Source organism: Hyperolius riggenbachi, chromosome 1, assembly GCF_040937935.1.
Source record: "Hyperolius riggenbachi isolate aHypRig1 chromosome 1, aHypRig1.pri, whole genome shotgun sequence".
Taxonomy (NCBI): domain Eukaryota; kingdom Metazoa; phylum Chordata; class Amphibia; order Anura; family Hyperoliidae; genus Hyperolius; species Hyperolius riggenbachi.
Window position 1 is genome coordinate 356,001,100 of NC_090646.1, and position 26,637 is coordinate 356,027,736.

The 26,637-nt window shown below is 46.4% G+C and overlaps 1 protein-coding gene across 1 annotated transcript in view; it reads left to right on the plus strand.

Moving 5' to 3' along the window:
• Positions 1 to 11,664: 11,664 nt before the first annotated feature.
• SUGP1 (SURP and G-patch domain containing 1) overlaps positions 11,665 to 26,637 on the plus strand; it is a 57,687-nt gene continuing 42,714 nt past the window's right edge. Inside the window, exons 1-4 of the mRNA XM_068271274.1 lie at positions 11,665 to 11,737; positions 12,428 to 12,584; positions 15,419 to 15,516; positions 23,778 to 23,999. Coding sequence (XP_068127375.1) covers positions 11,722 to 11,737; positions 12,428 to 12,584; positions 15,419 to 15,516; positions 23,778 to 23,999 — 493 coding nt within the window. The 5' untranslated portion in view covers positions 11,665 to 11,721. The remainder of the gene's footprint in view (positions 11,738 to 12,427; positions 12,585 to 15,418; positions 15,517 to 23,777; positions 24,000 to 26,637) is intronic.

Sequence of the window (26,637 nt, forward strand, 5' to 3'; positions counted from 1 at the left end):
TACCTGTTGAGTGCACCTACATGACCGCATGCAGTGTTATATTATATACCAGTCACTGCACCTGTTCACGGTACCTGTGTGTGTGACAGCTGCACATTTGTAATACCAATCACTGCATCCCTGTTCATGTTTACTGCACCTGCGTGACAGAAGCATGCAGTGTTATATTCCCGTCACTGCACCTGTTCACAGTACTTGTGTGTGTGACAACTGCACATTGTATTGATACCAGTCACTGCATACCTGTTCAGTGCACCTACGTGACCGCACGCAGTGTGTGTGTGACAGCTGCACATTTGTAATACTAGTCACTGCATACCTGTTCAGGGTACCTGTGTGTGTGTGTGACAGCTGCACATTTGTAATACCAGTCTGTGCATACCTGTTCACTGCACCTGTGTGACCGCACGCTGTTTTATATACCAGTCCGTGCATACCTGTTAACTGCACCTGTGTGACAGCTGCACATTGTATTGTAATACCAGTCACTGCATTCCTTTCATTGCACCTGTGTGACTGCACATTGTATTAGTCACGTCAGTAAATACCTTTCACTTCATCCCCCCACCGATATGGACAAAACAACAGGCAGAGGGAGAGCCAGAGGCAGGCCACCCGGCAGGTCTGTTCGAGGTCATGCTGACGTGATTTTGTGCGGCCCTGGACCAAAGTACAGTGCTCAGAAGAAGGCACGCCCCATCAACTCCCAAGATTGTCAGGACGTGGTTGACTATCTAACACAGAAAAACCTCATCTTCCGCAGCCACCATCGCTACTCCAAGCACCACATCCGCTACATTTGACACTTTGCAGGAGTTATTTGGTGGGGAATTCACTGATTCACAGCCATTATTGTTACAACAAGATGAAGGCGCTGTAATAATCTGCTCTTGTGAGAAAGCGCGGAGGAGCCGCCGCCATGAGCCAGCGGCGGGCGGCTCCTTCCGCACACGGCAGCTACTCGCACGGAGAGGCAGCCGCCTCCTCACATCATGAGGCGGCTACCTCCGTGCATCAGCCGGCAGAGAGCGGCGAAACCGCCGCGCTGGATGCGGCAGTTAGCCGGCAGGTCCCCGCTGCGGAGACACCGCAGAGCGGGGCTGTGCTGGCTGGGACTCATAGTCCCTTAAGATTCAGAGTGACGCGCGCGCGCACTCAGACAAAACTTATGACACCAGGGGAGAGTCAGCTGACCAGGCAGGTCAGCTGACCATAGCTCCACTTCCCATTGGTCCAGCAATCAGGGAGGTGCTGGGGGACACCTAATGTATATATACTGCTGGCTGTTCATTCATCTGGGGTCTGGCGTTGCGATCACATATGTGGGAGCACCCAGATCCGTAGTCAGATCCTTAAGTGTGCCGGGACCAGCTGGAGCTGTAATCCTACACTTAGATAGATTTTTGATAGCTAAAGTACTAGTTTGATTGTGATTATTTGTTATGACTTTTGCCTGCCTCGACTATCCGCCTGAACTCTGACCTTGTACCTCGATATTTCTGATACTCTGTTGCCGAACCTCGGCTCGTTCCTAGACTCTGTTTCTGCCTCCCGATTTTGTACCCCGATATATCTGATACCCCGTTGCCGAATCCTGCCTGTACTTTGACTCCGCCTTTGCCTACCGTATTTGTACTTTGTCTGTCCGTGTGTTACGATCTGGCTTGTCCGACCTCGAGAACCGACCTCACGATTGGAGGCGGTTCCCAGTCCTCATAGTGATACTTCCTTCTGAGGGTCACTCGTGGACTTTCCTTCCTACTGTCAGTCTGACTCCTCCCGTCTTGGAGAGCTCAGGTCTGCGGAAGGAATCCGTGCAGTTCTCCTTGCTGCACCAAGGCCTCGGCCTCTTAGTGTTACTGTTACACCAAACACTACACTCTACTCAGGTGAACAGAGGTTAGCCAGTATATTGGATTATCGGTGATACTGCAGATCACATATAATCTGGTATACGTCTGTATTCCCCGTGACGCTGCAGGTCACCGGTAATCAGACCTCTCTGTACTTCACCGATCGTTACAGAACGCCAGACCAAAATACTGATGGAACGCACTGATCCTCTGACTGTGCTTGCCACTTCGGTGGATAGCATTCATCAATCACTAAGCCAGCACAAAGCCTTAATTGATGCCTTATCAGGCTCTGTGAGAACCCTCCAGACATCAGTTGATTCAGTGCGATCCCCTCATAGTGATGACATACGTATGCCTGTCCCAGATAAGTTTTCCGGCCACAAGTCTGACTTCCGGAATTTCAGGAGTAGAGTGTTGTCATATTTTGAGTTAAGGCCCCGATCCTCGGGGACTGAGACCCAACGGGTCATTTTCATTAAAACTTTGTTGACTGGAGATTCCCAGTCATGGGCATATAACCTGCCTGCTACCGATACTGCCTTGACCTCAGTGGAGGAATTCTTTAAGGCCATGGCCATAATCTACGACGACCCTGACCTTGCTGCATCCTCAGAGCGGAAGCTCAAACTCTTACGACAAGGCAGAGGGTCGGTCGAGGATTATGCGGCAGAGTTCCGTAGGTGGTCGGTCACCTCGAGATTTGATAATTTTGCCCTCATGGACTACTTCCTGTCTGGGTTGTCGGAAGAGGTTTCCGACCTAATGTTAACGGTACCCGAACCCAAGACAGTTGATGAGGCCATATCATCGGCCATTCGAGTGGATCGCAGGTTGCGCCATCAGAGGCAGGCTAGGGGCAGTCACCGTGTCAGGGTGACATCGTACGTGGCACCGTCTGCTACACCCCTAGTAACACCTTCTCCGCCTGTCTCACCCTCCCCGGCCTTACCACCGCCCGAGCCAATGCAGATTGGTCGGTCGAGACTGACCCAGGTGGAGCGAAGGCGGAGAATGACAGAACAGCTGTGCCTGTACTGTGCAGCAGCAGGGCATAGAGTGCGAAACTGTCCTAACAGGTCGGGAAACGAGTTTGCCTAGGAGTAGTGGGGGGTGACACCCTAGGCACACAAACTGCACCCTTTAAGGAAAAGAAATTACTGCTCCCTTGTACGGTTACATGGGAGAATAAGTTTATGGCCACTGAGGCATTTATTGATTCAGGCTCAGCGGCCAATTTTATGAATTTTGAGTTCGCGCAGGAGTTGGGTATTCCCCTCACTCCTGTGAGACCCCCCATTCAGGTCACGGCAGTAGACGATTCCCCTCTACAACGGAATCATGCACTGTCTCAGACTCCGGAGGTGAAGATCACCATAGGGGTACTACATGGGGAACAATTATCATTTTTTGTTTTACACATGTCCACCTCCACTATTATCCTAGGCATGCCTTGGTTGCAGGTTCATTCCCCACAAATAGACTGGGCCACAGGACAGTTGACAGCATGGTCTCCTCATTGTTTCCAGCAGTGTTTGGGGAGACTGACATTGGGTCTAACTAAGGTACAGGTGGAGGGTGTACCAGAACAATACGCAGATTATGCCGATGTGTTTTGTCCCAAGGCCGCGGATAAGTTACCCCCTCATCGTCCATTCGACTGTCCCATTGACCTTCGTTCCGGTTGTATGCCTCCTCGAGGCCATTTATATAACTTATCCGGCCCCGAGAAACTTGCCATGCAGGAATACATTCGTGAGAACTTGGCTAAGGGCTTCATTAAGCCGTCTCGGTCGCCCGCTGGGGCAGGCTTCTTTTTTGTTAAAAAGAAAGATGGGGGTTTACGGCCTTGCATCGATTACCGAGGCCTCAATAAAATCACTGTGAAGAATCGCTACCCATTACCACTTATAGACGATTTGTTCACACAGGTCACAGAGGCCAGCATATTTTCAAAACTGGACTTACGGGGGGCATACAACCTGGTGCGTATAAGGAAGGGCGATGAATGGAAGACGGCCTTCAATACCCCGGATGGGCACTACGAGTATAGAGTGATGCCCTTCGGGTTGTGTAATGCCCCGGCCGTCTTCCAAGAACTCATCAATGAGGTTTTTCGGGAGGTGTTGGGAAAGTTCGTTTTAGTCTATCTAGACGACATTCTCATTTTTTCTAGCAACCTTCCAGAGCACAGAACCCATGTCAGGATGGTATTAGACCAACTGAGGCAGAATCTTTTATACGCCAAACTCGAAAAATGTATTTTTGAGGTCACATCGGTTGCCTTTCTGGGGTATATAATCTCCACCTCAGGGTTGTCTATGGACCCTGCCAAAGTCTCCGCGGTCCTGGAGTGGCCGCAGCCGGTGGGGTTAAAATCATTGCAACGGTTCCTGGGGTTCGCGAACTATTATAGAAGGTTTATAAAGGGGTACTCCACAGTAGTCGCCCGCTCACTAACCTTACTAAAAAGGGGGCAGACACCACTCATTGGTCTCCCGAGGCAGTACAAGCGTTTTCTAAGTTAAAAGGGTTGTTCTGTTCAGCACCCATTCTCAGACACGTGGACACTTCTGTTCCATTTATTGTTGAGGTAGACGCCTCAGAGATCGGGGTGGGGGCTGTGCTGTCCCAACGTTCTGGTCTACAGGGTAGACTTCACCCATGTGCCTATTTTTCCCGAAGGTTCTCTCCGGAAGAGAGAAACTATGACATAGGCAACAGGGAGCTCCTAGCCATCAAATTGGCCTTTGAAGAGTGGCGTCATTGGCTAGAGGGAGCTGAGCACTCTATCACAGTTTATACCGACCACAAAAACCTAGAATACATCGAGGGGGCTAAAAGGTTAAGCCCAAGGCAGGCTCGATGGTCTCTATTTTTCTCGAGATTTTCATTCTTGATCACGTATACGCCAGGGAGTAAGAATACCAAGGCAGACGCACTTTCTAGGTGTTTTGAGCCAGAGACAGCACAGCCCCCTGTTCCTGAGACCATTGTCCCACGTAGTATGGTGTTGGCCGCCACTGAGACTTGGGAGGACTGGAAAGAGACTTTAAGTCCTTTTCAGCAGGATATCCCAGAAGGGAAACCGGACGGGGTATTATTTGTTCCGTTACCATTCCGTCTCCAGATCTTGGAGATGTTTCACTCCCATAAGAACGCGGGGCATCCGGGAGCGACTAGGACGCAGGATCTCGTGGCCAGATGTGCATGGTGGCCTTCGCTAGCCGCTGACTGTAGAGAGTTTGTCAGGGAATGTGCGGTGTGCGCTAAAAGCAAGCCCTCCCGGCTGGCATCTGTAGGTACTTTGCAGCCTTTACCCACCCCGAGTGAACCATGGACCCATTTGTCCATGGATTTTGTGGGAGAGCTTCCTAGATCTGAAGGCATGTCAGTTATTTGGGTGGTGGTTGACCGTTTTAGTAAAATGGCCCACTTCGTGCCTTTGAAAGGACTCCCTTCGGCCCAGGAACTGGCCGATTTATTTATTATCCATGTCTTCAGGTTGCATGGCATTCCAGAAGACATTGTATCTGATCGGGGAGTTCAGTTTATTTCGAAATTTTGGAGGGCATTTTGTCACCAAATGGGCATGAAATTGTCGTTTTCCTCGGGGTACCATCCACAGACTAATGGCCAGACAGAGAGGGTCAATCAGTCGTTAGAACAATTTCTGAGATGCTACGTTGCTGAGGCACAGAGTGATTGGGTTAAGTATTTACCTTATGCAGAATTTGCCCACAATAACTTAAAGAGTTCGTCCTCAGGTTTCTGCCCATTTCAGATTGTGACAGGTAAACTGCCCAAATTCTCCCCATTACCAGTTGCGGCCACTCCGTTCCCAGCCTTGGAGGCGTGGCTAAGGTCATTTAAGGACATGTGGTGGATCATCAAGAATAATCTTGTAAAAGCATTCCAGAGCCAGAAAAGTCAGGCTGACAAGAGACGCTCGTTGGAGTGGAAATTCCAACCAGGAGATTTGGTTTGGGTGTCAACCCGTCACCTGACCCTGAAACAACCCTCTGACAAACTTGGTCCCAGGTTCGTGGGTCCATTTCCGGTTACTAGGAAGATTAACAATGTCACATACTCCGTTGATCTTCCCACCAGCATGCGTGGAGTAAGGTCTTTCCACGTATCACTTCTCAAACCCGCAGCCCAGGGGGGTCCCACCCCTCCTCCGCCTGTCTTAGTCGATGCCCAACCCGAGTATGAAGTGGAAAAGATCATAGATTCACGTATGGTACAGAACTCGGTGCAGTATCTCGTACATTGGAAGGGGTACGGCATTGAGGAGAGACAATGGGTACCTGGGAATCGCATGCATGCGGACGAGTTAGTGAAAGAATTTCATACTGTACATCCAGGAAAACCTGGAAGGAGCTGTCCGGAGTCCACTCCTCGGGGGGGGGGGGGGGGGGGGGGTACTGTGAGAAAGCGCGGAGGAGCCGCCGCCATGAGCCAGCGGCGGGCAGCTCCTTCCGCACACGGCAGCTACTCGCACGGAGAGGCAGCCGCCTCCTCACATCATGAGGCGGCTACCTCCGTGCATCAGCCGGCAGAGAGCGGCGAAACCGCCGCGCTGGATGCGGCGGTTAGCCGGCAGGTCCCCGCTGCGGAGACACCGCAGAGCGGGGCTGTGCTGGCTGGGACTCATAGTCCCTTAAGATTCAGAGTGACGCGCGCGCGCACTCAGACAAAACTTATGACACCAGGGGAGAGTCAGCTGACCAGGCAGGTCAGCTGACCATAGCTCCACTTCCCATTGGTCCAGCAATCAGGGAGGTGCTGGGGGACACCTAATGTATATATACTGCTGGCTGTTCATTCATCTGGGGTCTGGCGTTGCGATCACATATGTGGGAGCACCCAGATCCGTAGTCAGATCCTTAAGTGTGCCGGGACCAGCTGGAGCTGTAATCCTACACTTAGATAGATTTTTGATAGCTAAAGTACTAGTTTGATTGTGATTATTTGTTATGACTTTTGCCTGCCTCGACTATCCGCCTGAACTCTGACCTTGTACCTCGATATTTCTGATACTCTGTTGCCGAACCTCGGCTCGTTCCTAGACTCTGTTTCTGCCTCCCGATTTTGTACCCCGATATATCTGATACCCCGTTGCCGAATCCTGCCTGTACTTTGACTCCGCCTTTGCCTACCGTATTTGTACTTTGTCTGTCCGTGTGTTACGATCTGGCTTGTCCGACCTCGAGAACCGACCTCACGATTGGAGGCGGTTCCCAGTCCTCATAGTGATACTTCCTTCTGAGGGTCACTCGTGGACTTTCCTTCCTACTGTCAGTCTGACTCCTCCCGTCTTGGAGAGCTCAGGTCTGCGGAAGGAATCCGTGCAGTTCTCCTTGCTGCACCAAGGCCTCGGCCTCTTAGTGTTACTGTTACACCAAACACTACACTCTACTCAGGTGAACAGAGGTTAGCCAGTATATTGGATTATCGGTGATACTGCAGATCACATATAATCTGGTATACGTCTGTATTCCCCGCGACGCTGCAGGTCACCGGTAATCAGACCTCTCTGTACTTCACCGATCATTACAGCTCTGCTGTCTGCACAGGCAGGCAGCTTTTTTACCATTTTTTAGGTCTGTATGCTGCAGGTCCCTGGAAAGGAGACCTGTCTTCATTCTGTAAGTTTCAGAGCTGCTGTTCTGTTGAGGGATTTGCATCCACTTGTCATGCAAATTACGTATCTGCTTCCTTTGAAGGCTTGCAGTATAAATACCATTTCCTCCCAGAATTCCCTGCTGGTCATAAAGGTTTGGTTCTGCTGGACTTACCTTGAGTTTCAGCCCCTCTGCTGATTGTTTGCGAATATTCTAGTGTAGTTAATTATTGGGGAGTGCATCTTGCATTCTCTATAGTGCAGTCAGGCTTTGTATTATTTGTACTGTTTATTCCTGTGCTGTTTTGTCTGGTCCCTGCGATTGTACTGTCGCCTGCGGCGGCTGGCAGTAAATTGTTTGGTCTCGTTCCTAGATCGCATTCGCCCTGGCGGTAGAAGCGGTGGATCTCCTTTGTCTGTCTTGGAGTATAACCTTAGCTGAGGTTGCTACTGGTTACTCCTTCAGTCTGTCTTGTCCAGCACAAACGCTTGCTGTTGTCTGGTGGGAGGCAACAGATTAGCAAGCGTTCGCGTTATTTGTCTGTCGTCATTGTTAGGTTCATGTGTTAGTTAGGGTTGGTACGTCTTGTCACTGTTGCGCTTTTTGTGCGGTGACCGTACCGTTAACGTGCTTGTCTCTGTTGCGCTTTTCGTGCGGGGACCGCGTTTAGGTAGTTCGTTTGTTATTTTCTTTGACGTTCAGATTGTGGTTCTTTGCTGTGTCTTCCCTACTCAGTCACGCTCTGTCTTTGGCTTCTTGCACACTGCAAGTGATTCCGATTCAGATTCCGCTTTTTAATCAGTTTTTACATCCGATTCAGATTCCGATTTGCAGTTTGCTCCCTGCACACTGCAAATCGGAATCTGAATCGGATGTAAAAACTGATTAAAAAGCGGAATCGGAATCACTTGTAGTGTGCAAGAGGCCTTATTCAGTCTTGTGTCTCTATTAGCAATCGCCATTCTGGCGATTGCTTTCTCACTTTGGTTTTCGCTGTTGTATGTCAACCGTCGCCGGGTGGCGACTGGATTGGTGGACATACATACATTCTGTCTCTGTGCTCACTCTCTCTCTAGGGGCTATCTTGCCCTGTATTGTTTCACCTCGTACAATTTCCATCTGACATCTGTGGCAGTGCAGAGGGTTTATTCCTCTGCACTCCACAGCTCCATCTGCCGGTGGGAATTCCTCTCTACAGGTGCATTGCACCAAAGCTGGGTTCTGTTATTTAAAAGGACTCCGAGCTCTACTTAAAAAGTAAAATAGTACTCACCGGGTGCTTTCTTTAGTCCAGCGCTGGTCGGGAGGTCCCACGATGGCGTCCTGGCTACTCTCCTAGGCCCCGCTCCGGAATGGCTGGACGGCGGGAGCCCGGCGACACTCGGCCAAGTGTCGGGCTCCTTCTTCCGCGTATGTTGCGGCTGACGTCACCACGCCAGACGCCTCGCGTCATCACGGCGGCCGGCGTGGAAGTACGGCGCATGCGCGCTTTAATTTGTACAGTTTCACAATTTTTTAAGTTTATTGATAAATTTAATTATTTCAACAATGTTGTGTTCCAATCTTTTATTCATATGCAGAATGTCTACCAGGCTTTTATTCTGATATATTTTGGTGAGTTATGACTTAAAGCCCCATCTACACCATACAATTTTTTGTCCGATTCGATTCATTGATTCAATTCAATCCGACATGTCTGATAGGGACTCGATTCAATTTGCCATTGTTTTGCAATGGCAAATTGAATCGAATCAAACTAAAAATTGTCGTTCGCAATGGAGCCCGACTCTGTGACCAGGAAGAGGCTTTTGGAGGGGCTTAAGGCATGTAAGGAGGGGGACACAGGAGAATGGGGGTGCGGTGGGCATCAGGATAGCTCACCATACATGCCAGCTCCCCCCATTTCTCCTAAGGGTTTTGGCTCTGGTATTCTGTAAAGAGAACCCGAGGTGGGTTTGTAAAAGCATATTAGGACACAGAGGCACATTCTGTATACAATGCCCAGCCTCTATGTCCTTACAGTGTGTCTCCAGGCTTCCCCCGGGCTCTGCTGTCCCCCATTTAAAAAAGCGACAGGCAAGCGACACACAGATTGCCGCTAGCCTGTTATTTACCTTTGTCCTGTCATTCACCGCGCTCCCCCGCCTCCTGTACAGCGCGGCTCTCCTCCTCTGTTCCGTCCCTCCCCGCCTCTGTAAGCCGATTGGAGGAAGCTTACGGAGGCGGAGAGGGGGTGGGGGACTGCAGAGTCCGGGGGTAGCCTGTAGACACACTGTAAGGACACAGAGGCTGGGCATTGTATACAGAACATGCCTCTGTGTCCTAATATGCTTTCACAAACCCACCTTGGGTTCTCTTTAAGACAGTCTCCATTCAGTTTAAAGAGAACATGTAACCAAGAATTGAACTTCATCCCAATCAGTAGCTGATACCCTCTTTTACATGAGAAATCTATTCCTTTTCACCAACGGATCATCAGGGGGCTCTGTATGGCTGATATTGTGGCGAAACCCCTCCCACAGGAAACTGTGAGGACCATGGTCCTGGCAGTTTCCTGTCTGTGAACCTTGTTGCATTGTGGGAAATAGCTGTTTACAGCTGTTTCCAACTGCCAAAAAAGCATGCAGCAGCTACTTCCACTGACATCACCTGCCAGCAGTAAAAATGTCACCATGTGATAAATGTCAGAGTGTAAATCATTGACTAAATCATTTATACATAATTATTGTAAAAATTAAGCACTTTTTTATTACATTATTTTCACTGGAGTTCCTCTTTAAGGCTGCTTACACACAGGGACGTTACAGGCGCACGTTAGTGCGCCTGTAACGCTCCCCCAACGCACAGCAATGTAACACAAGTGGGCTGTTCACACAGCCCACGTTGCGTTACATGTAACGCTGCACGTTCTCCAGAAAGTGCAGCATGCTACGGCGTTAGAGCGGCTATAGCCGCGTTAGACTGTTTGCACATGCTCAGTGGGGGGCAGAGAGGAGGCGGGGAGAGCCAGCTACAGTAGCCGCGCACATGGCTACTTAATATTCACTGCACTGGCGGCAGCTGATTGGCCGGCGGGACCACGTGATGCGGAGTGTCTCGCTCCGCATCACATGGTCCCGCCGGCCAATCAGCGCCACTCTGGGAGACCTTATAGGGATAGAGCCACCTAACGCGGCTCACTCTACCGTCCTATCTTGCAGCACCATACGTTGTGTTAGGTGCACGTTATGCGACCTTAACGTGGCACCTAACGCAACGTCTTGGTGTGCAAGTAGCCTAAAGGGAACCATAGCTGAAGGAGAAAAGGAAGTTATACATACCTGGGGCTTCCTCCAGCCCCATACGCGCTGATCGGTCACACGCCGCCGTCCTCCACTGCCTGCAGCTACGAGAACCGGCTCCCCACTGTTCCGTCAGTCGGAGCCAGTCTAAGCGTAAGGGAAGTGCGCTGTTTGTGTATCTCTGCAGCAGTGTATGGAGAGATACGTAGAGGGCGCACTTCTCCTGCGTAGCTGGCTCCGATGACGTCAGCGACGGGAGCCGGTTCTCGTAGATGCGGATAGCGGAGGATGGCAGCGTGGGATCGATCAGAGCGTATGGGGCTGGAGGAAGCCCAAGGCATGTATAACTTCTTTTTCTCCTTCAGCTATGGTTCCCTTTAAGTGTGCATTCAGTATATTCACTCAGTTCTCTACTACATAGATTCAGTAACATTGGACAAAAAATATGGGATCATTAGTGGCCACCATTTAGTTGAAAAAGGTCATCTGTCCGTCAAGTCCAACAGAATAATAAAAAAAACACACCTCTGCAAGTTTGAAATAATGGTCTGAAGTTAAATCTAGAAGCTTGGGTTGCAACGTGTTGCACATTAATTGCAAGTATTCCTATAGCTTGCTGTAGTCCGTTTACTTTTCATTTGTAATAATATTGTAGTTATTACAGGGATCTGTATTTATTTAATTGATAAAAATGAAGTATCTATAATCGTAAAAGCCAGTAGAGGATATTTGTAATGTTCAGGCTATTCGCTTTCCAGGCTGCTATGCTGAATAATAATATCTGAAGGTGACAGCTCAGCAAGAGCGACTAAACAGCAAACATAAAAGTAAAAGGTAAACAATGAATAGAAACTGTGCCACCACCAATAGCCCAGAGTCCCCGACGTGCCCCGGAACCGGAAGAGAGCGTGTTGTGAAGCTCTGGGAGGGTACACCGGTGATCGGAGGAGTGGGAGCAAGATGGAGAGCTGGAAAGGTGCTGGTATCATTGGTTAATTACACTTCGTAGTTACTGATCACCTTAGGTGTATGGGGTGCAGCAAGGGCTGAAGAGCAGCGGCCGGGAAATAGAAGATAGCGTTGTTGTTTAGTAGTGGACGGCGTCTGGCATCCCCTTTACATGCAAGGGACAGGGGAAGGTTGTGTGTGATCATCATATCCTGGTGATATAAATATACGTATCTGTCAGTTGTTCAGACAGTGATTTTTTTAAATAAAAGCAGTCAAACCAGCTTTATGCTAAACTGATTTCAGCTAGATCACCTCAGATTAGAATGAGAAGCAATGTCTTAACAACATGCACATAATACTGTATCCATCTGTTTGTAGATACTGACACTGTTATAATGGTGGTCATTTAGCAAATATATTATATATTGTCTTGAGTCTTTGTCTGTCTTTATAGATACATAAAACATACCTGGTAAGTGAATGGGTGTCTCACATAAAATGCCTTTAGACTATGGTAGGGCATGGGACCATGATTATGGTGTGTATTAGTTTGTGACCTCTTCTGAGGGACGGTTATTGACTTGTTTATAGTCTCTGCAAAGATGTCAGTACTCTGGAATTAAACTAATAATACTACACTCGACTATCAAAATATTGCTATGCTATTCACCTTTGAATTGGGATCTGCCATAAAACCACTTTGTTTTGGTAATAGGGGGAAGACGGTTTGCATCTGCTCCTCAAAAGCCAGTGAAACCAAGTGATTATGTTCAGTATCAAGAAGAGCTAATAGAGAAGAAAAAAAGGGAGATTGAGGCCAGAGCAAAGCAGGTTCAGCAAGCTAAACCAATTACCCCAGTTCAAGAGAGACCGTAAGTTTTCTGATGTGTATATCATTTATTTGAAATGACATGATCTATCTCGCATTTACCTTCATCGTGCCTTTTCTTATCACCTCACCCCTTCACTTCCAAACATAAGTTAGCCACATTAAAATTGTAGTCTTGCTCCCTCTCTTCTTCTTCTGCTCATTCCTTGTGATATTTCTCAGCCTGGTCCAGGGCATACAGTGCTGTCCATAAGTATTCTTCCCCCTGGCAAATTTTGACTTAAATTGGATCAGAGATAAACTTTTACTCATTGCATGATTGTGTTCCTTTCATATAGTTTATAGGACATTCCTCAAGCCAAATATTTTTTTTTTTGTTTTGTTTGAATACTCTAATTCCCTATAAACTAAACAAGCCTCGCCCACAGCATTGTCATAATGCCTTGGCACTGTAGCAAGGGCTTATGGGAGCTCAGTCTGGGCAGGAGGTGTAGGAGGCTACTAGCCAAAGATTTCAGAGGCAGAGGGGAGGAGGAGAGGAGACTGAAATTACACACAGGCAAGCTGATAGCATCTCCAGCCCCCAGCCTGTGACAATGTGACAAACAGAACATGGCTGTCCTCATTGTATCTCAGGAATAAATAATCATAAACTTTTGAAGCTGTTTTGTGCTTAGATATGCTGTGTAAACTATCTAAACTTTAGATAAGATATATAGACAAGTTACTTGTTATAGTTAGTTTTTCATCTCGGATCTGCTTTAAAGTTACTTTTATTCAACCAGCAAGTAATTTTTTTGACGGGAATTATCAAAACATAATGAGACGATGTACTAGAGGCATTATTGTGGAAAAAAACATTGCTTAGTCAGCTATCTGCCCCTGCCCTAGGATTTTCAGGCGACATTTATCTAGCGGGTGTTCAGGCCTTTGGTTGATTAGCCACATGAAAATTTCAAGTGCAACCCGTCATTTTGGATGATTTGGTTTAGCCAAAGCTGATCTACCATTCCACTTGCCACTTTAATGTTACTGACCCCCTCCTATACTTCTACCCCTCATCTATTCTCCTATTTCACTTAGTCACCTCTTCTGACTCCTACCCACATTCACCCTCCATGCCTCCTCTTCTGACCTCTCTACCCACTGCGCCCAGCATACTGTGCGGGGCTAAGTATCCCTCTATCTATCCTACCATCTTACTATGTTAAACCCCTGCCCATTCCATCATCACATTATCCATCAATAATGAGCTCCCCTCACTTCTTCTGTCTTGCCCACCCATTTCTCTTACCATCCCCACTCTCTTCCACTCTGTTTACTTGTTTGACCTATCAATATTCTATGGCTCCTTACCACGCCTTCACTCTTTGTCCATATGCCACCTCCACCAATCATCAGCCAAGCTGCTTGCCCACTTACCTATCCTATAATCCCCCCTGTCCGCCTGTTGTGCTAATTCCCGGTGTCTGAATTGTGCTGTGTCCAACTTATTGCTAATCCTAAAAGATAAGCCTCCTGTTCCAATTTCCTGTTGTATACATGTAAAGGGGCACCGTAGTGATATAAAGTAGAATGTAAATTATTCAGGACTGGCTGGTGGCGCATACGCCATCTCTTTGGACAAGCGCCATCCGATCAGCACCTTGGCCATTCACAGCAGGGCAGACAGACACATCGGGCAGGAGGTGTGAGCGGGATGGAAGGACAAACAGACACACAGCAGCTGGCTTGGAAATTATTATTATAGATACCCACTTTTATGTTACCGTATATTCCGGCGTATAAGGCGACTGGGCATATAAGACGACCCCCAACTTTGCCAGTTAAAATATAGAGTTTGAAGTATACCCGCCGTATAAGACTACCCCTCTTTTACACCCTGTAAACGCCCTCTGCACTTAACATGATACATCCTTGTAAACACCCTCGGCACTTCAAAATGACACATACTGGCCACGCTGTCATCCTTACACATTAGCTATTACACATACCGGTGCTGGAGCCATTAGGGAAAGAAAAACCTGTCAAAGATTCCTGCATTAGCATTATGCTAGCAGCTGCTCGCGTGAGAAGCAGAGCAGCTTCCTGATTTTGTGACACGACTGTTGCGCTCCAACGCAATTACGCTAGTGAGTGCCTCCTCCGGCAATCTACATTGTGAATGCATACGTCACCAGCGTGCGCGTCATCGGTCATGTGATCCTCGAACCAGGAAGCTGCTGTGTTACCCATGCGAGCGGCTGTTCGCCTTAATGTTAATGGTGCAGGAAGCTTTGGCTAAAGGATTTTTCATTCGCAACCTCCCCCCGCTGCTGCAGTAATAAGTAGGCAATCGTTATGTCAATTCCGTATTCCAGCATCCATCAGTTTGGAGTGACACCCGGCGTATAAGACGACTGCCAACTTTTCAGAAGATTTTAAGGGGTCAAAAAGTCGTCTTATACGCCGGAATATACAGTATTTATCCTGGTTTTAGTATCAGAAACACTTTCTGTATTTATATATAGCTGTATGCTGGTATGTAACCCTGCCGTTCCAGTGATGTTTAGCCTAGGCTCTCTATTGTGCAGAATTCTCCTCCTATCTCCACTCTGGGATACCAGTTGTTGTTTCTGCTTACTTAGGAACACACAACAAATACATTCCACTATGATGCTTCTTGCCAGCCATAAAGATCTTGCCACCTGTGATAAATTTTAGAATGTAAATTGGGGAGGGTAAACATTTTACAATGGTCAAACATTGACTAAATAATTTAAAGTAATATTGTTAAAATAAGCCATTTTATTAATTGAGCTATATTCAAGAAAGTTTCTCTTTAATCAGGTTGTTTTTTTTTGCATAGTATATTTATAGTCGTCTTAATATTTGCAGCTCGGCGGGGTCATCCTCTTCTTCCTCAAATAAGTTTGCAAATGACGGAAGCTTCTTACAGCAGTTTCTCAAGTTACAAAAGGAAAAATCAGGCACTGGTAAGTATTTTATCAAAATAAATACATATCCTGAATACAGCACTATACTTCTTACTGGGACAGTGTTAGATGGCATATGGGGTGAGGATCTTCTAATTTCCAGTTTGTCTTCCCACAACCTGTGCCCACACCTTGTGTTTGTGCATAACGCATGCATTCATTCTGTCTTTCCAATTATAGTTGGCCTCTGGTGTAAGACTAAAACCCACACTATCAGCACAGGCTGCAGACATACCAAAGTAGATGAAAAAAAAATGTTTCGAAACTTAACGCTTGTGCCATAAAATCCAGGTTTTTCTGTTTAGCCACACCCCCTTTCTTAAAAACCTTCATTGTAGTTTTTTGCCTTTGCAGAGACTGTTCTGTGATTGTCATCTGTGAGTGGGAGTTGCGTTGTAGTGTGGTTTGGTGGTAGTCTTTTTCTACCTGTGCCACTGAGCCAGCCTTTACCAGAGAAAAACAAAAGTTTGCTTTCCTAAAACAGAAAGAATTTGCGATAATTCAGGTTGGAGTGAGCTTGAGATGTCTCCCAGAGCAACACTGCTGAATATATAACAGATATTTCTCTCCTCATCCTCCAGGATGGCTGCATAACATGAGAGATAGCCTAGCTCCTCCCCCAAAGGAAACACCCCTGATACAAACTTTTGCATAAGAAGCCCCTGCCTACCCACACACCTCAGTTTTGCTGTGTTTCCCTCCTTGGAAACATCCGGATACGAACGTTCGTGGACTCCTCTCTCCCTGGATGCCTGGATGCCTGCATGTGAGCTAGCGTTGCTTGCGCTGGCGACAAGCGGAGGCGTACTGTCGGTCGCTTGCGCCTGCTCCTCCTTTTGGGATTGGAGGGGCGGGTCGGGATCCGTGGGAGCGGTGGTCTGCCGCTCGTTTAGGGAGGTGGTGGCAGAGGAGTGTCCTGCGTGTCAGGACGACACCCGGAAGTACAAAACAAGCTACTTCCGGGTCAGGTCATCGGGCCATGTGACTTCCGCTTTTTAAGTGGGAAGGCGGCGGCGTCTCAGCGCCATTTGAGTCCAGCCACAGGACTGTCCGGGGGAGCATGGAGCAGGCAGAAGGCTCCTCCGTGGAAGGCCGCAAAACCTCCAGTGACACAGCAGAGAAGGTAGGCTGTTTGTCGGCGGTGGTATCGCTGTCGGTAGACAGTGACACTGGTGTAATGTTAGCCTGAAGGGGCTGTGTGGGATTATTACTCCAGGTGTTACCTACTGACATGCGTCTATGTGTCCAGCCATGGCTTCCTAGTGGTTTCTAGTGGCTGGAAACACAAGGGGAAAAAATAATGGGATGCTGTAGCAAAGGGGCAGGCTGGAGACTAAAAGAAATGTTTTGTTTCTCTAGGCATTGCCGGTACAGCCAGCTACAAAGCATAGAGAAAAATCCAGGAGATGCTCTAAGTGTGATGCAAAACTTTCAGCCTCCTGGTCGAAATCAGTATGCCAAAATTGTATTGCAAAGGATAAGCCTGATCCATCGATTGTGATGCTAAGTTTCATGGAGTCAATGCAGAAAGAATTTACTTCAACTTTTCAGGCCTTGCGCTCAGTAATGATGACAAACCCAGTGCCACCGCAACTGCCCCCTGTGTCGGCCCATGTAGAGTTTCCTGTACCCGCTTCGAGTCAGGAGTCTCGATCGCAGAGAGGGGCAGGGGCCGCGGCCCAGGAGGTTCAGGGTTATGTTGTTTCTACTTCAGCGGAAGACTCGGTTGAGGAGATTGAATCTAGAGCAGATTCAGGATCAGATTCCATTGCAAAGGATATGAAATCAGCAAAGTACCTATTTAGTGCAGAGGAAACGTCAGAGCTTTTGAGAGCAGTCTATGATGCGGAGCAAATTCCTGACCAGGTCACGATCTCCTCTGCACAGGACGATATTTATATGGGATTACAGGGTAGTGAAGGTAAGACTTTCCCCATTCACCCAGCAATTAAGAAGATAGTTACAGACCAGTGGATTGATCCAGAAAAGAGGTTATACATACCAAAGTCGTTTAAACGCAGATTTCCTTTTAAGGAGGAAGATATAGCCTTATGGGCAAAGTGTCCAAAGTTGGACGCGGCACTCTCACAGTATTCTAAGGATACGGATCTATCCTTTGAGGATTCGGGTGCACTGAGAGACCCCATGGACCGTAAGGCGGAGACTATGCTCAAAAGGGCCTGGGAGGCCATGGCATTTGCATTTAAACCAGCAATGGCTTCCATTTGCATTGCAAGAAATTTAATTAAATGGTTGTCGGGTCTAAGAGACCATTTAGTAGCAGGTACGCCACAGGCGGAGATCCTGGAGTCCTTCCCAGTCTTAGCCCGATCCGTCGCGTTCCTAGCGGATGCGGCAACGGAATTCTTAAGATCTACTGCCAGAGTTGCTGCCCTCATAAATACAGCCAGAAGAGCAGTATGGCTAAACACTTGGGAAGGAGATGTAAGCTCAAAACAAAAGCTGTGTGCCATGAGATTTGAGGGTGACCTTTTATTCGGCAAGGATCTGGACAGTATTTTGGAGAGGTCATCAGGGAAAGGTAAAAAATTCCCTAATAAGAGGGGCAAGCCACTTCCACGAAGGTCCTTTCGTGGGAAAAAGCCGTTCTTTAACAAAAATCAGAGACCACAACCCCAGAAGAAAAGATGGGTCTATACAGGTGAAAAAGGTAAATCCTCTTTCATGTTCAATAAGCCCCCTCCCTCTGGGGCAAGACAGGAAAAATGACGAGATACAGGTGGCGGGAAGGTTACTCCACTTCGTCAATCAGTGGGGTCTCATTACCCAGAACCTGTTCATATTAGATCTTCTAAAGACAGGTTACAAAATATTATTCGCCTCCCCCCCTCCAAAAAACTTTGTTCTTACAGGGACCCCAAGAGAGCCGGAAAGAGCCAGAGCTCTGAAAGAATCAGTTCTCACCTTATTGAAGCAGGATGTGATTTGCAGCGTGCCAGAAGAGCAGTTTTACCAGGGTTACTACTCCAGGGTATTTCTAATCAAAAAACCCTCGGGGAAATATCGCATGATTTTAAATTTAAAGAATCTAAACCCGTTCATTCAGGTGGAGAAGTTCAGAATGGAGAGTATATTTACCATTCAGGCCTTGATCCCCAAGGACGCGTTTATGGTAACTCTCGACTTAAGAGATGCTTACCTTCACGTGCCCATCAATCCAGCTTACCAAAGTTATTTAAGATTTGCAGTAGCTCTGGGAGACAAAATATACCATTTACAATATCGGGCACTCCCGTTTGGTATAGCAACTGCACCGAGAATTTTTACAAAGATCATAGCAGAGGTGATGGCACAGTTACACCGTCTGCAGATCCGAATCATTCCATACTTGGACGACCTGTTGATTCTGGCAGATTCAAAAGAAAAGTTATTGGCCGATTTGCACCTGACATGTCAGGTATTGTCAGACCTGGGTTGGCTATTAAACATAGAAAAATCAATGCTGAATCCCAGTCAGACAGTGCGGTATCTGGGGTTCAGGGTAGATTCGGTTCAGGAAATGACTTTTCTGCCAGCAGAGAAACAGGAAAAAATAAGACAGAGGGCATATTCTTTCAGAATAAAAAGCAGGGTATCGTTAAGAGACGCAACTTCCTTGTTGGGCCTTATGACCTCGACCATACCGGGAGTGGTATGGGCACAAGCACATACGAGAACATTACAGGAATGGTTCCTGCAACATTGGAAGCAGGGAAGAGTGCATCTCGACAAGAGGTTCACCCTATCGCAAGTAATCAAGGACTCCCTATTGTGGTGGGAGGACCAGAGCAATCTCAATCAGGGCAGGATGTGGCATCCTCCTTCTACCATCCGAATATTCACAGATGCCAGTCTGTGGGGATGGGGAGCGCACTCAGATCTATGGCACGCTCAGGGAGTCTGGAGTCAGGGCATGTGCAGGGAATCATCGAATTTCAGGGAGCTCATGGCGGTAAAGCTGGCCTTGGCCCAATTAGCCCCCCACATAAAAGAGACACACGTTGTAATTCTCTCGGACAACATTGTGACAGTCTCTTACATTCGGAAACAAGGGGGAACCAGGGTAAAGAGGCTCAGAGACTTGGCCTTGGAGATTGCAGCTTGGGCAGAGCACAATCTAAAATCTCTAACTTCAGTTCATATAAAGGGCTCTCTAAATTTTTTGGCAGACCAATTAAGCCGACCCAAGTTGCTGGAAACAGAATGGGCATTAAACTCGGAGGTGTTCCACCAGATAATACAAATGTGGGGGAGCCCGAGTGTGGACCTCTTTGCGTCCCCCAACAATGCAAAGACAGAGTTTTTCTTTTCCCTAGATCCAGCGTGCCCCATAGAAAGGCTGGATGCTCTAGCATTGCCATGGCCCAGGACTCTCCTTTATGCCTTCCCCCCGTTTTCACTGATTTCTCGTTCAATCTGGAAGATAAAGAAAGAGAAGGCCAGAGTTATATTCGTAGCGCCCTTTTGGCCACGAAGGATATGGTTCCCAGATTTGTGTATCCTGGCAGCACAGGGTCCTTGGTTTCTACCTCACAGGAAGGATTTGTTAATACAACAGGGGAGATTCCATCAGAGTCCAGAGAAGTTTTCCCTGGCAGCCTGGCTCTTGAATGGAGGGCGTTAAAGAAAAGGGGTTTTTCGAACAGAGTGATATCCACGATGGTTTCATGTAGAAAGATTACTACGAGAAAGATTTACTGTAAATTTTGGAAAGTTTATTGTTCCTGGAAAATGAGAAAAAATTTATTAGGGAACGATATTGCTACGATTTTGGAATTCTTACAGGATGGAGTGGATTTAGGTCTATCACCTAGTACATTAAGGGTTCAGGTTTCGGCCCTTTCCTTATTTTTGAATATTAAGATTGCCAGAGATTCGGCTATCATTGATTTCTTAAAGGCGGTATCTAGGGCTAGACCGATACCGACAAAATTTGTTCCCCCATGGGACCTAAATTTGGTCTTAAGAGCTTTAGCAAGAGATCCTTATGAACCCCTGAATAAGGCTTCTCTAAAGGCTCTGACGTTAAAAACTACTTTTTTAGTCTCTGTCACATCAGCTAGGAGGGTTGGTGACATTCAAAATTTATCAATAAAGGATCCGTATATGCAGATATTTCCAGATAGGATCATATTCAGGACAGATCCAGCATACTTACCTAAAGTTAGTTCACGCTATCATAGGTCTCAAGAGATTATTATACCTTCCTTTTGTGATCCACCAAAGAATGATAGAGAAGCAGAATGGCACAGTTTAGACGTCAGGAGAGCGGTAATACAATATCTTGACAGGACAAGATCTTTTAGGAGATCAAATCATTTATTTGTTTCCTTTTCAAACACAAAGAAGGGTTTAGCGGTGTCGAAGGACACGATTGCCAGATGGCTCAGAGAGGTAATAGCTTCAGCCTATGTGCAGGAAGGACAGAGTGTGCCTAAGGGCATCAAGGCTCATTCGGTTAGATCACTTTCGACCTCGTGGGCTGAAAGGTCTGGTGCATCACTAGAGCAAATTTGTAAAGCGGCAATATGGAAGGACCAACACACATTTGTCAAGCATTACAGAGTGGACCTACTATCCAGCCAGGATTTGTCATTTGGTAGAAAAGTTCTTCAGAACATCATCCCTCCCTAAGGTAATTTATTTCTCGCTGGTCTCTCATGTTATGCAGCCATCCTGGAGGATGAGGAGAGAACTCTGGGTAGAACTTACCGGTAGCGGTATTTCTACGAATCCTCCAGGATGGCTACCTTAGTTCCCACCCGATGATGGTCTATTGTGGCCGGATTCAGGGGAATTAAGGTAGCGGCTGTTCGGAAGGTGATACTCTGCAATAACTGAGGTGTGTGGGTAGGCAGGGGCTTCTTATGCAAAAGTTTGTATCAGGGGTGTTTCCTTTGGGGGAGGAGCTAGGCTATCTCTCATGTTATGCAGCCATCCTGGAGGTTTCGTAGAAATACCGCTACCGGTAAGTTCTACCCAGAGTTAACAGAGAATATAATATTTAACAGAGAAGAGAGGTAAAGAGAGTAGTAGTACCGTTCATAGTATGTTGCATTCCAAAGCTGCCACAGTGCTTCCCTGCTGTTTCATGAAGTAGTCAGCCATTGCTGAATTGTGGAAAAAAAGAGGGGTAACAAGGATAAGGCCACATACACACATCAGACCATAGTCTTTTGAAAATGAAAGATCACAGACCAATCTTACCACCCTTCATGTAATATGAGAGCCATACTCTACACAGTCTTTTCTATGGAGCTGAACTCCACATCAGAAAAAAATCTTTGCAAGATGCTGCACACACAGATGCTGTACAGACACAAAAGATCAGTATCTGCAAAAGATCTGTTCCTGCCAAAAATCCATTCCTGCAAATTGCAATGATAGTCTATGAGATCTGCAGATCATCATACACACATAATTTAACTGACATTCATCTGCAGATCAGATCCACCAGGATGGATTTTCAGATCTGGAGATGATTGCTTGATCTGCAGATGAATGTCAGTTAAATCATGTGTATATGATGATCTGCAGATCTCATAGACTATCATTGCGATTTGCAGGAATGGATTTTTGGCAGGAACAGATCTTTTGCAGATACTGATCTTTTGTCTGTACAGCATCTTGCAAAGATTTTTTTCTGATGTGGAGTTCAGCTCCATAGAAAAGACTGTGTAGAGTATGGCTCTCATACTACATGAAGGGTGGTAAGATTGGTCTGTGATCTTTCATTTTCCAAAGACTATAGTCTGATGTGTGTATGAGCCTTAACAGTCATAGTAAATGTCCTTCTGGCTCTTTTACACTTTGAATTTTACAGCAGCGATCTACCTTAAGGCCACTATTTTGCCCTCCTAGGCCTGGTGCACACCAAAAAACGCTAGCAGATCCGCAAAATGCTAGCAGATTTTGAAACGCTTTTTCTTATTTTTCTGTAGCGTTTCAGCTAGCGTTTTGCGGTTTTGGTATAGTAGATTTCATGTATTGTTACAGTAAAGCTGTTACTGAACAGCTACTGTAACAAAAAACGCCTGGCAAACCGCTCTGAAGTGCCGTTTTTCAGAGCGGTTTGTGGTTTTCCTATACTTAACATTGAGGCAGAAACGCATCCGCAATCCAAAATCTGCAGCAGCCCGGGAGTATGCGTTTCTGCAAAACGCCTCCCGCTCTGGTGTGCACCAGCCCATTGAAATACATTACCCTAGAGGATCCGCACCCGCAAGCGGATCGCAAACCGCAGCAGAACCGCTCTGGTGTGCACTAGGCCAAACAAAGTAATTTTCTTCTCCATTTCAACCCAATATGCAGAGTAGCATGGAATAGATGTACGTACCCGTCTTGGCAGCCCTCTTCCAATTTTTGGTCCTTGTAGGCATCCACAACAGTTATTATAATTTTTGCTTCACAAGCATCTACAATGGGCATGGAAGTTGGACACCAGACTAGTCAGCTACAAAGCCAGATGGCTATTTGCTTGGAAGGGCCCTTTTTTCCATTCCTTGTGCTACCTCGTTGAGTTTTTGCTTTTTTTCAGTCAGCCCAGTGCATATGTTAATTATTTAATAGACGTACAGGAGATCACTCTAGAAGAGCGTTTCTCAAGACTTGTTTCACTGAGTATTTGTATAAAAATCATAGTCTAGAAGCACAGGATTTTAAATAACTATAGTGCAAAACTGCAGTGCTCAGTGAGTACTATTGTTAATAAAAACCAGCTATTGGTTTCCATCCTAGCCACATAGGAGGCTCTTTTACACTGCAAATCGCAAACGCAATGTGGATATGCTTTGCATTTTCATTTGGGCAGCGAGATTCGTAGGAAAATGCAACATGTAGACCGTTTTTAATTGTGTAAAAATTGCAGTGCTATCATAACGTGTTTGTTTAACATAGAGCCCGTCATTTCTATGTTAAGCTCTGTGTTCTTGCGTTTTGTGAATTGCATATGATCAATGTAAAAGAGCCCAGAAAGGTGTCCTGTTTCATTCCTGTAAGTGCATATGTACTATGTAAAGGAAGTCTGTCACAAAGCATAACAACCACGTGATAAGGTTTTCATCATTACAGGGCTATGAAACCAAGCCTGGTCACTTCCTCTTATCTTACATTACATATACGTCTTGAAAAGTTGCTTTGGTAGCTTTTTTTTTTTTTTTTTTTTTTTTTTTTTTTTTTGTAACCATTTCTTTCACACAACCTATTGTAAAGAAAACATGTACATTAGTATCTGCTTCACGCTATATTTTGTTTGTTCATAGAAAGCACCAAAGCAAGTTCCAGTGGCAATTCTGCACCTAGTCAGAAGAAACCTTTACTTATAGGAAAAAGACTTGGACCCTCCATGGAAAGCATGCTAAATCAAATGAAGGCATGTCCTCAACCGAAACAGACGCCAAAAATAAACAGAAACAATGTTTTTAAGTCACCTGATGAGGATGACGATGATGAAGAGGACTATGAGCAGTGGCTGGAAATAAAAAGTAAGTGTTTTAGTGGGAGGGTGTAACTAGAGGTAATATGTATAAAAGAAAAATACTTTGATGTGCTAGAAACAGGAAATGGACATATTGGAAAATGTGGGCAACAAACATAGCTTGCTGTTTAGGTTGTTTAACATTTGAAAAGTCAAACCACACCTGCAGAATATATTGCAGTATACATCAAGATTAATGTGCATGAAGTGTCATTAACAAGCTCTACCTTTGGAGACATAGTGCAGTCACCATGTGGATGTCAGCATAAATAACTGCATAGTGAGTGATGGAAAGGGTATCTATGATGTCTCTGTACCCCTGGCAATAAATAGCCAGTTAATTCAGTATGTAGTCATATCCAGGGGAGCACGAGTTCAGTGTCTGATGCAAGACTTTGCAAACATACTGCTCATGCATGCATGATAAAAGCCAGAATGTGTGCTTTCGCGGTTGCCAGGATACTGATCACAAGGGGTCAACGGCATGGCCAGCGCAGTGCCTGCTGAATGCCCAGTTCAGAAATGGATCACACCCCTGAAGCCTGATGCTGAAAGGAGCAGGACGCTATTGTGGATGGGAATGCGAAGAAGGGTACGCATTGCCAGGGCCGTGCAAGCGCAGTGGCTCGCTACTCCCAATCAGCGAAAACTAAACTAGCTGGCGGCGAGGGAACGGAGGATCGTCGAAGGGGGGTGCAGGCACAGGACGGCTGCAGGGGGCTGGTAGAAGCCATAGGTAAGTGAAACTCTTTTTATTCAGTACCGTTAAGGTTCCCTTTAAATGGACATGTGACAGCTTCTATATTTCTCTCACTTCAGGTGTCCTTTAATGCAGCATTCACACTTGTCAGATTTCGGTGTGTTTTCTGCACACCATGGCCCATATGCAATTAACAATTTCTCCTGCAGTTTATCCTTGGTTATATTTTTACACTTGCCAATAAAAGGCCTTTTAAAGGTAACCTAAAGTAAAAAAAAAAAAAGAGATAAACTCACCTGGGGCTTCCCTCAGCCCCCTGCAGTCGATCGGTGCCCTCGCAGCTCCGCTCCGATGCCTCTGACCACAATAGCAGCATAGGGGGCGATATACAGGCTGGGAACGCGAACAATCACTCGCGTTCCCATGCCTGTCGGCCGGTGACGGACACACCGGAAGTCGGCGCCGGCGGGTCCAGAGTCATCGGAGCGGAGCTGCGAGGGCACCGATCGGCTGCAGGGGGCTGAGGGAAGCCCCAGGTGAGTTCATCTCATTTTTTTTTTTTTTTGCCTTTAGGTTCACTTTAAACCACGAGCAAGCAAGAAAATACTCAAAATAATTTTAACAGTACTTTTTCACTTGCTTTTTGGTACTTTTTCTAAATTGCAGAATGCTGAAAAGTTATTTATTCTTCAAAGTATTTTATTATTTTTAAACAGGTTAAACAAGGCAACAACAGGTGATAAACATTCTTCACAAGAATGGGCATATGAACAGCAAGTTACAGATTACCAAAGAGTAAGAACGATAATACAGTTCACATAAAGCCCATGTCATAAAACAAAGGGACAATAAGAAAAGGGGGGGGGGGGGGGAAACAGGGAAAACAGGTGCTATTAATAACTGCTAAAGCAGAGATTTTCCACATAAACTACAAGTGGATGTTGGCAGCACAAAGGCAACAGGTACCGACATCACATCTGGACCAGACATATAGCAATATACACATCCTTGAGAAGATCCCTCAGCAGAAACGAGGGATCAAGTGCCGCGGACCACAAGCACCCGGACACATGTTGGGGAGAAGGGGGGGGCAAACAAAAGGGTAGGGGGGGGAGTGAAGGAATAACTAGAAGAAATAATCCATTGGAAAAGGAGAAAGTATGGAGGAGGGAAGAAGAGAAAGGAGAGGAAGATAGAATAAGGAGAAAAAGAGAATAAGAGTAATGCTGCATACACACTTGAGATAAAAGTCTCTGGAAAAGGCAAGATCACAGACCAATTTTACCCCATTCCATGTAGTATGAGAGCCATACTCTACACAGTCTATTCTATGGAGCTGAACTCCACATCAGATAAAATCTTTGCAAGATGCTGCACACACAGATGCCCGTACACATTCAGAAGATCAGTATCTACAAAAGATCTGTTCCTACAATAGATCCATTCCTTCAAAATGCATTCACAGTCTATGAGATCTGCAGATCCTCATACACACCTTGTTTAACAGACTTCATCTGCATATCTGGCAATCATCTGCAGATCTGAAAATCCATCCTGGTGGATCTGATCTGCAGATGATTGCCTGCTAAACAAGGTGTGTATGATGATCTGCAGATCTCATAGACTATGAATGCATTTTGAAGGAATGGATCTATTGCAGGAAGAGATCTTTTGTAGATAATGATCTTTTGAATGTGTACGGGCATCTTTGTGTGCAGCATCTTGCAAAGATTTTATCTGATGGGGAGTGCAGCTCCATAGAATAGACTGTGTAGAGTATGGCTCTCATACTACATGGAATGGGGTATAATTGGTTTGTGATCTTGCCTTTTCCAGAGACTTTTATCTCAAGTGTGTATGCAGCATAAGGGTATAGCCAGCCTGTCACGACATTGATGAAGAGGTGCCAAGGACACCTAAGGCAGGGGGACCTGCGGGGTGCGAC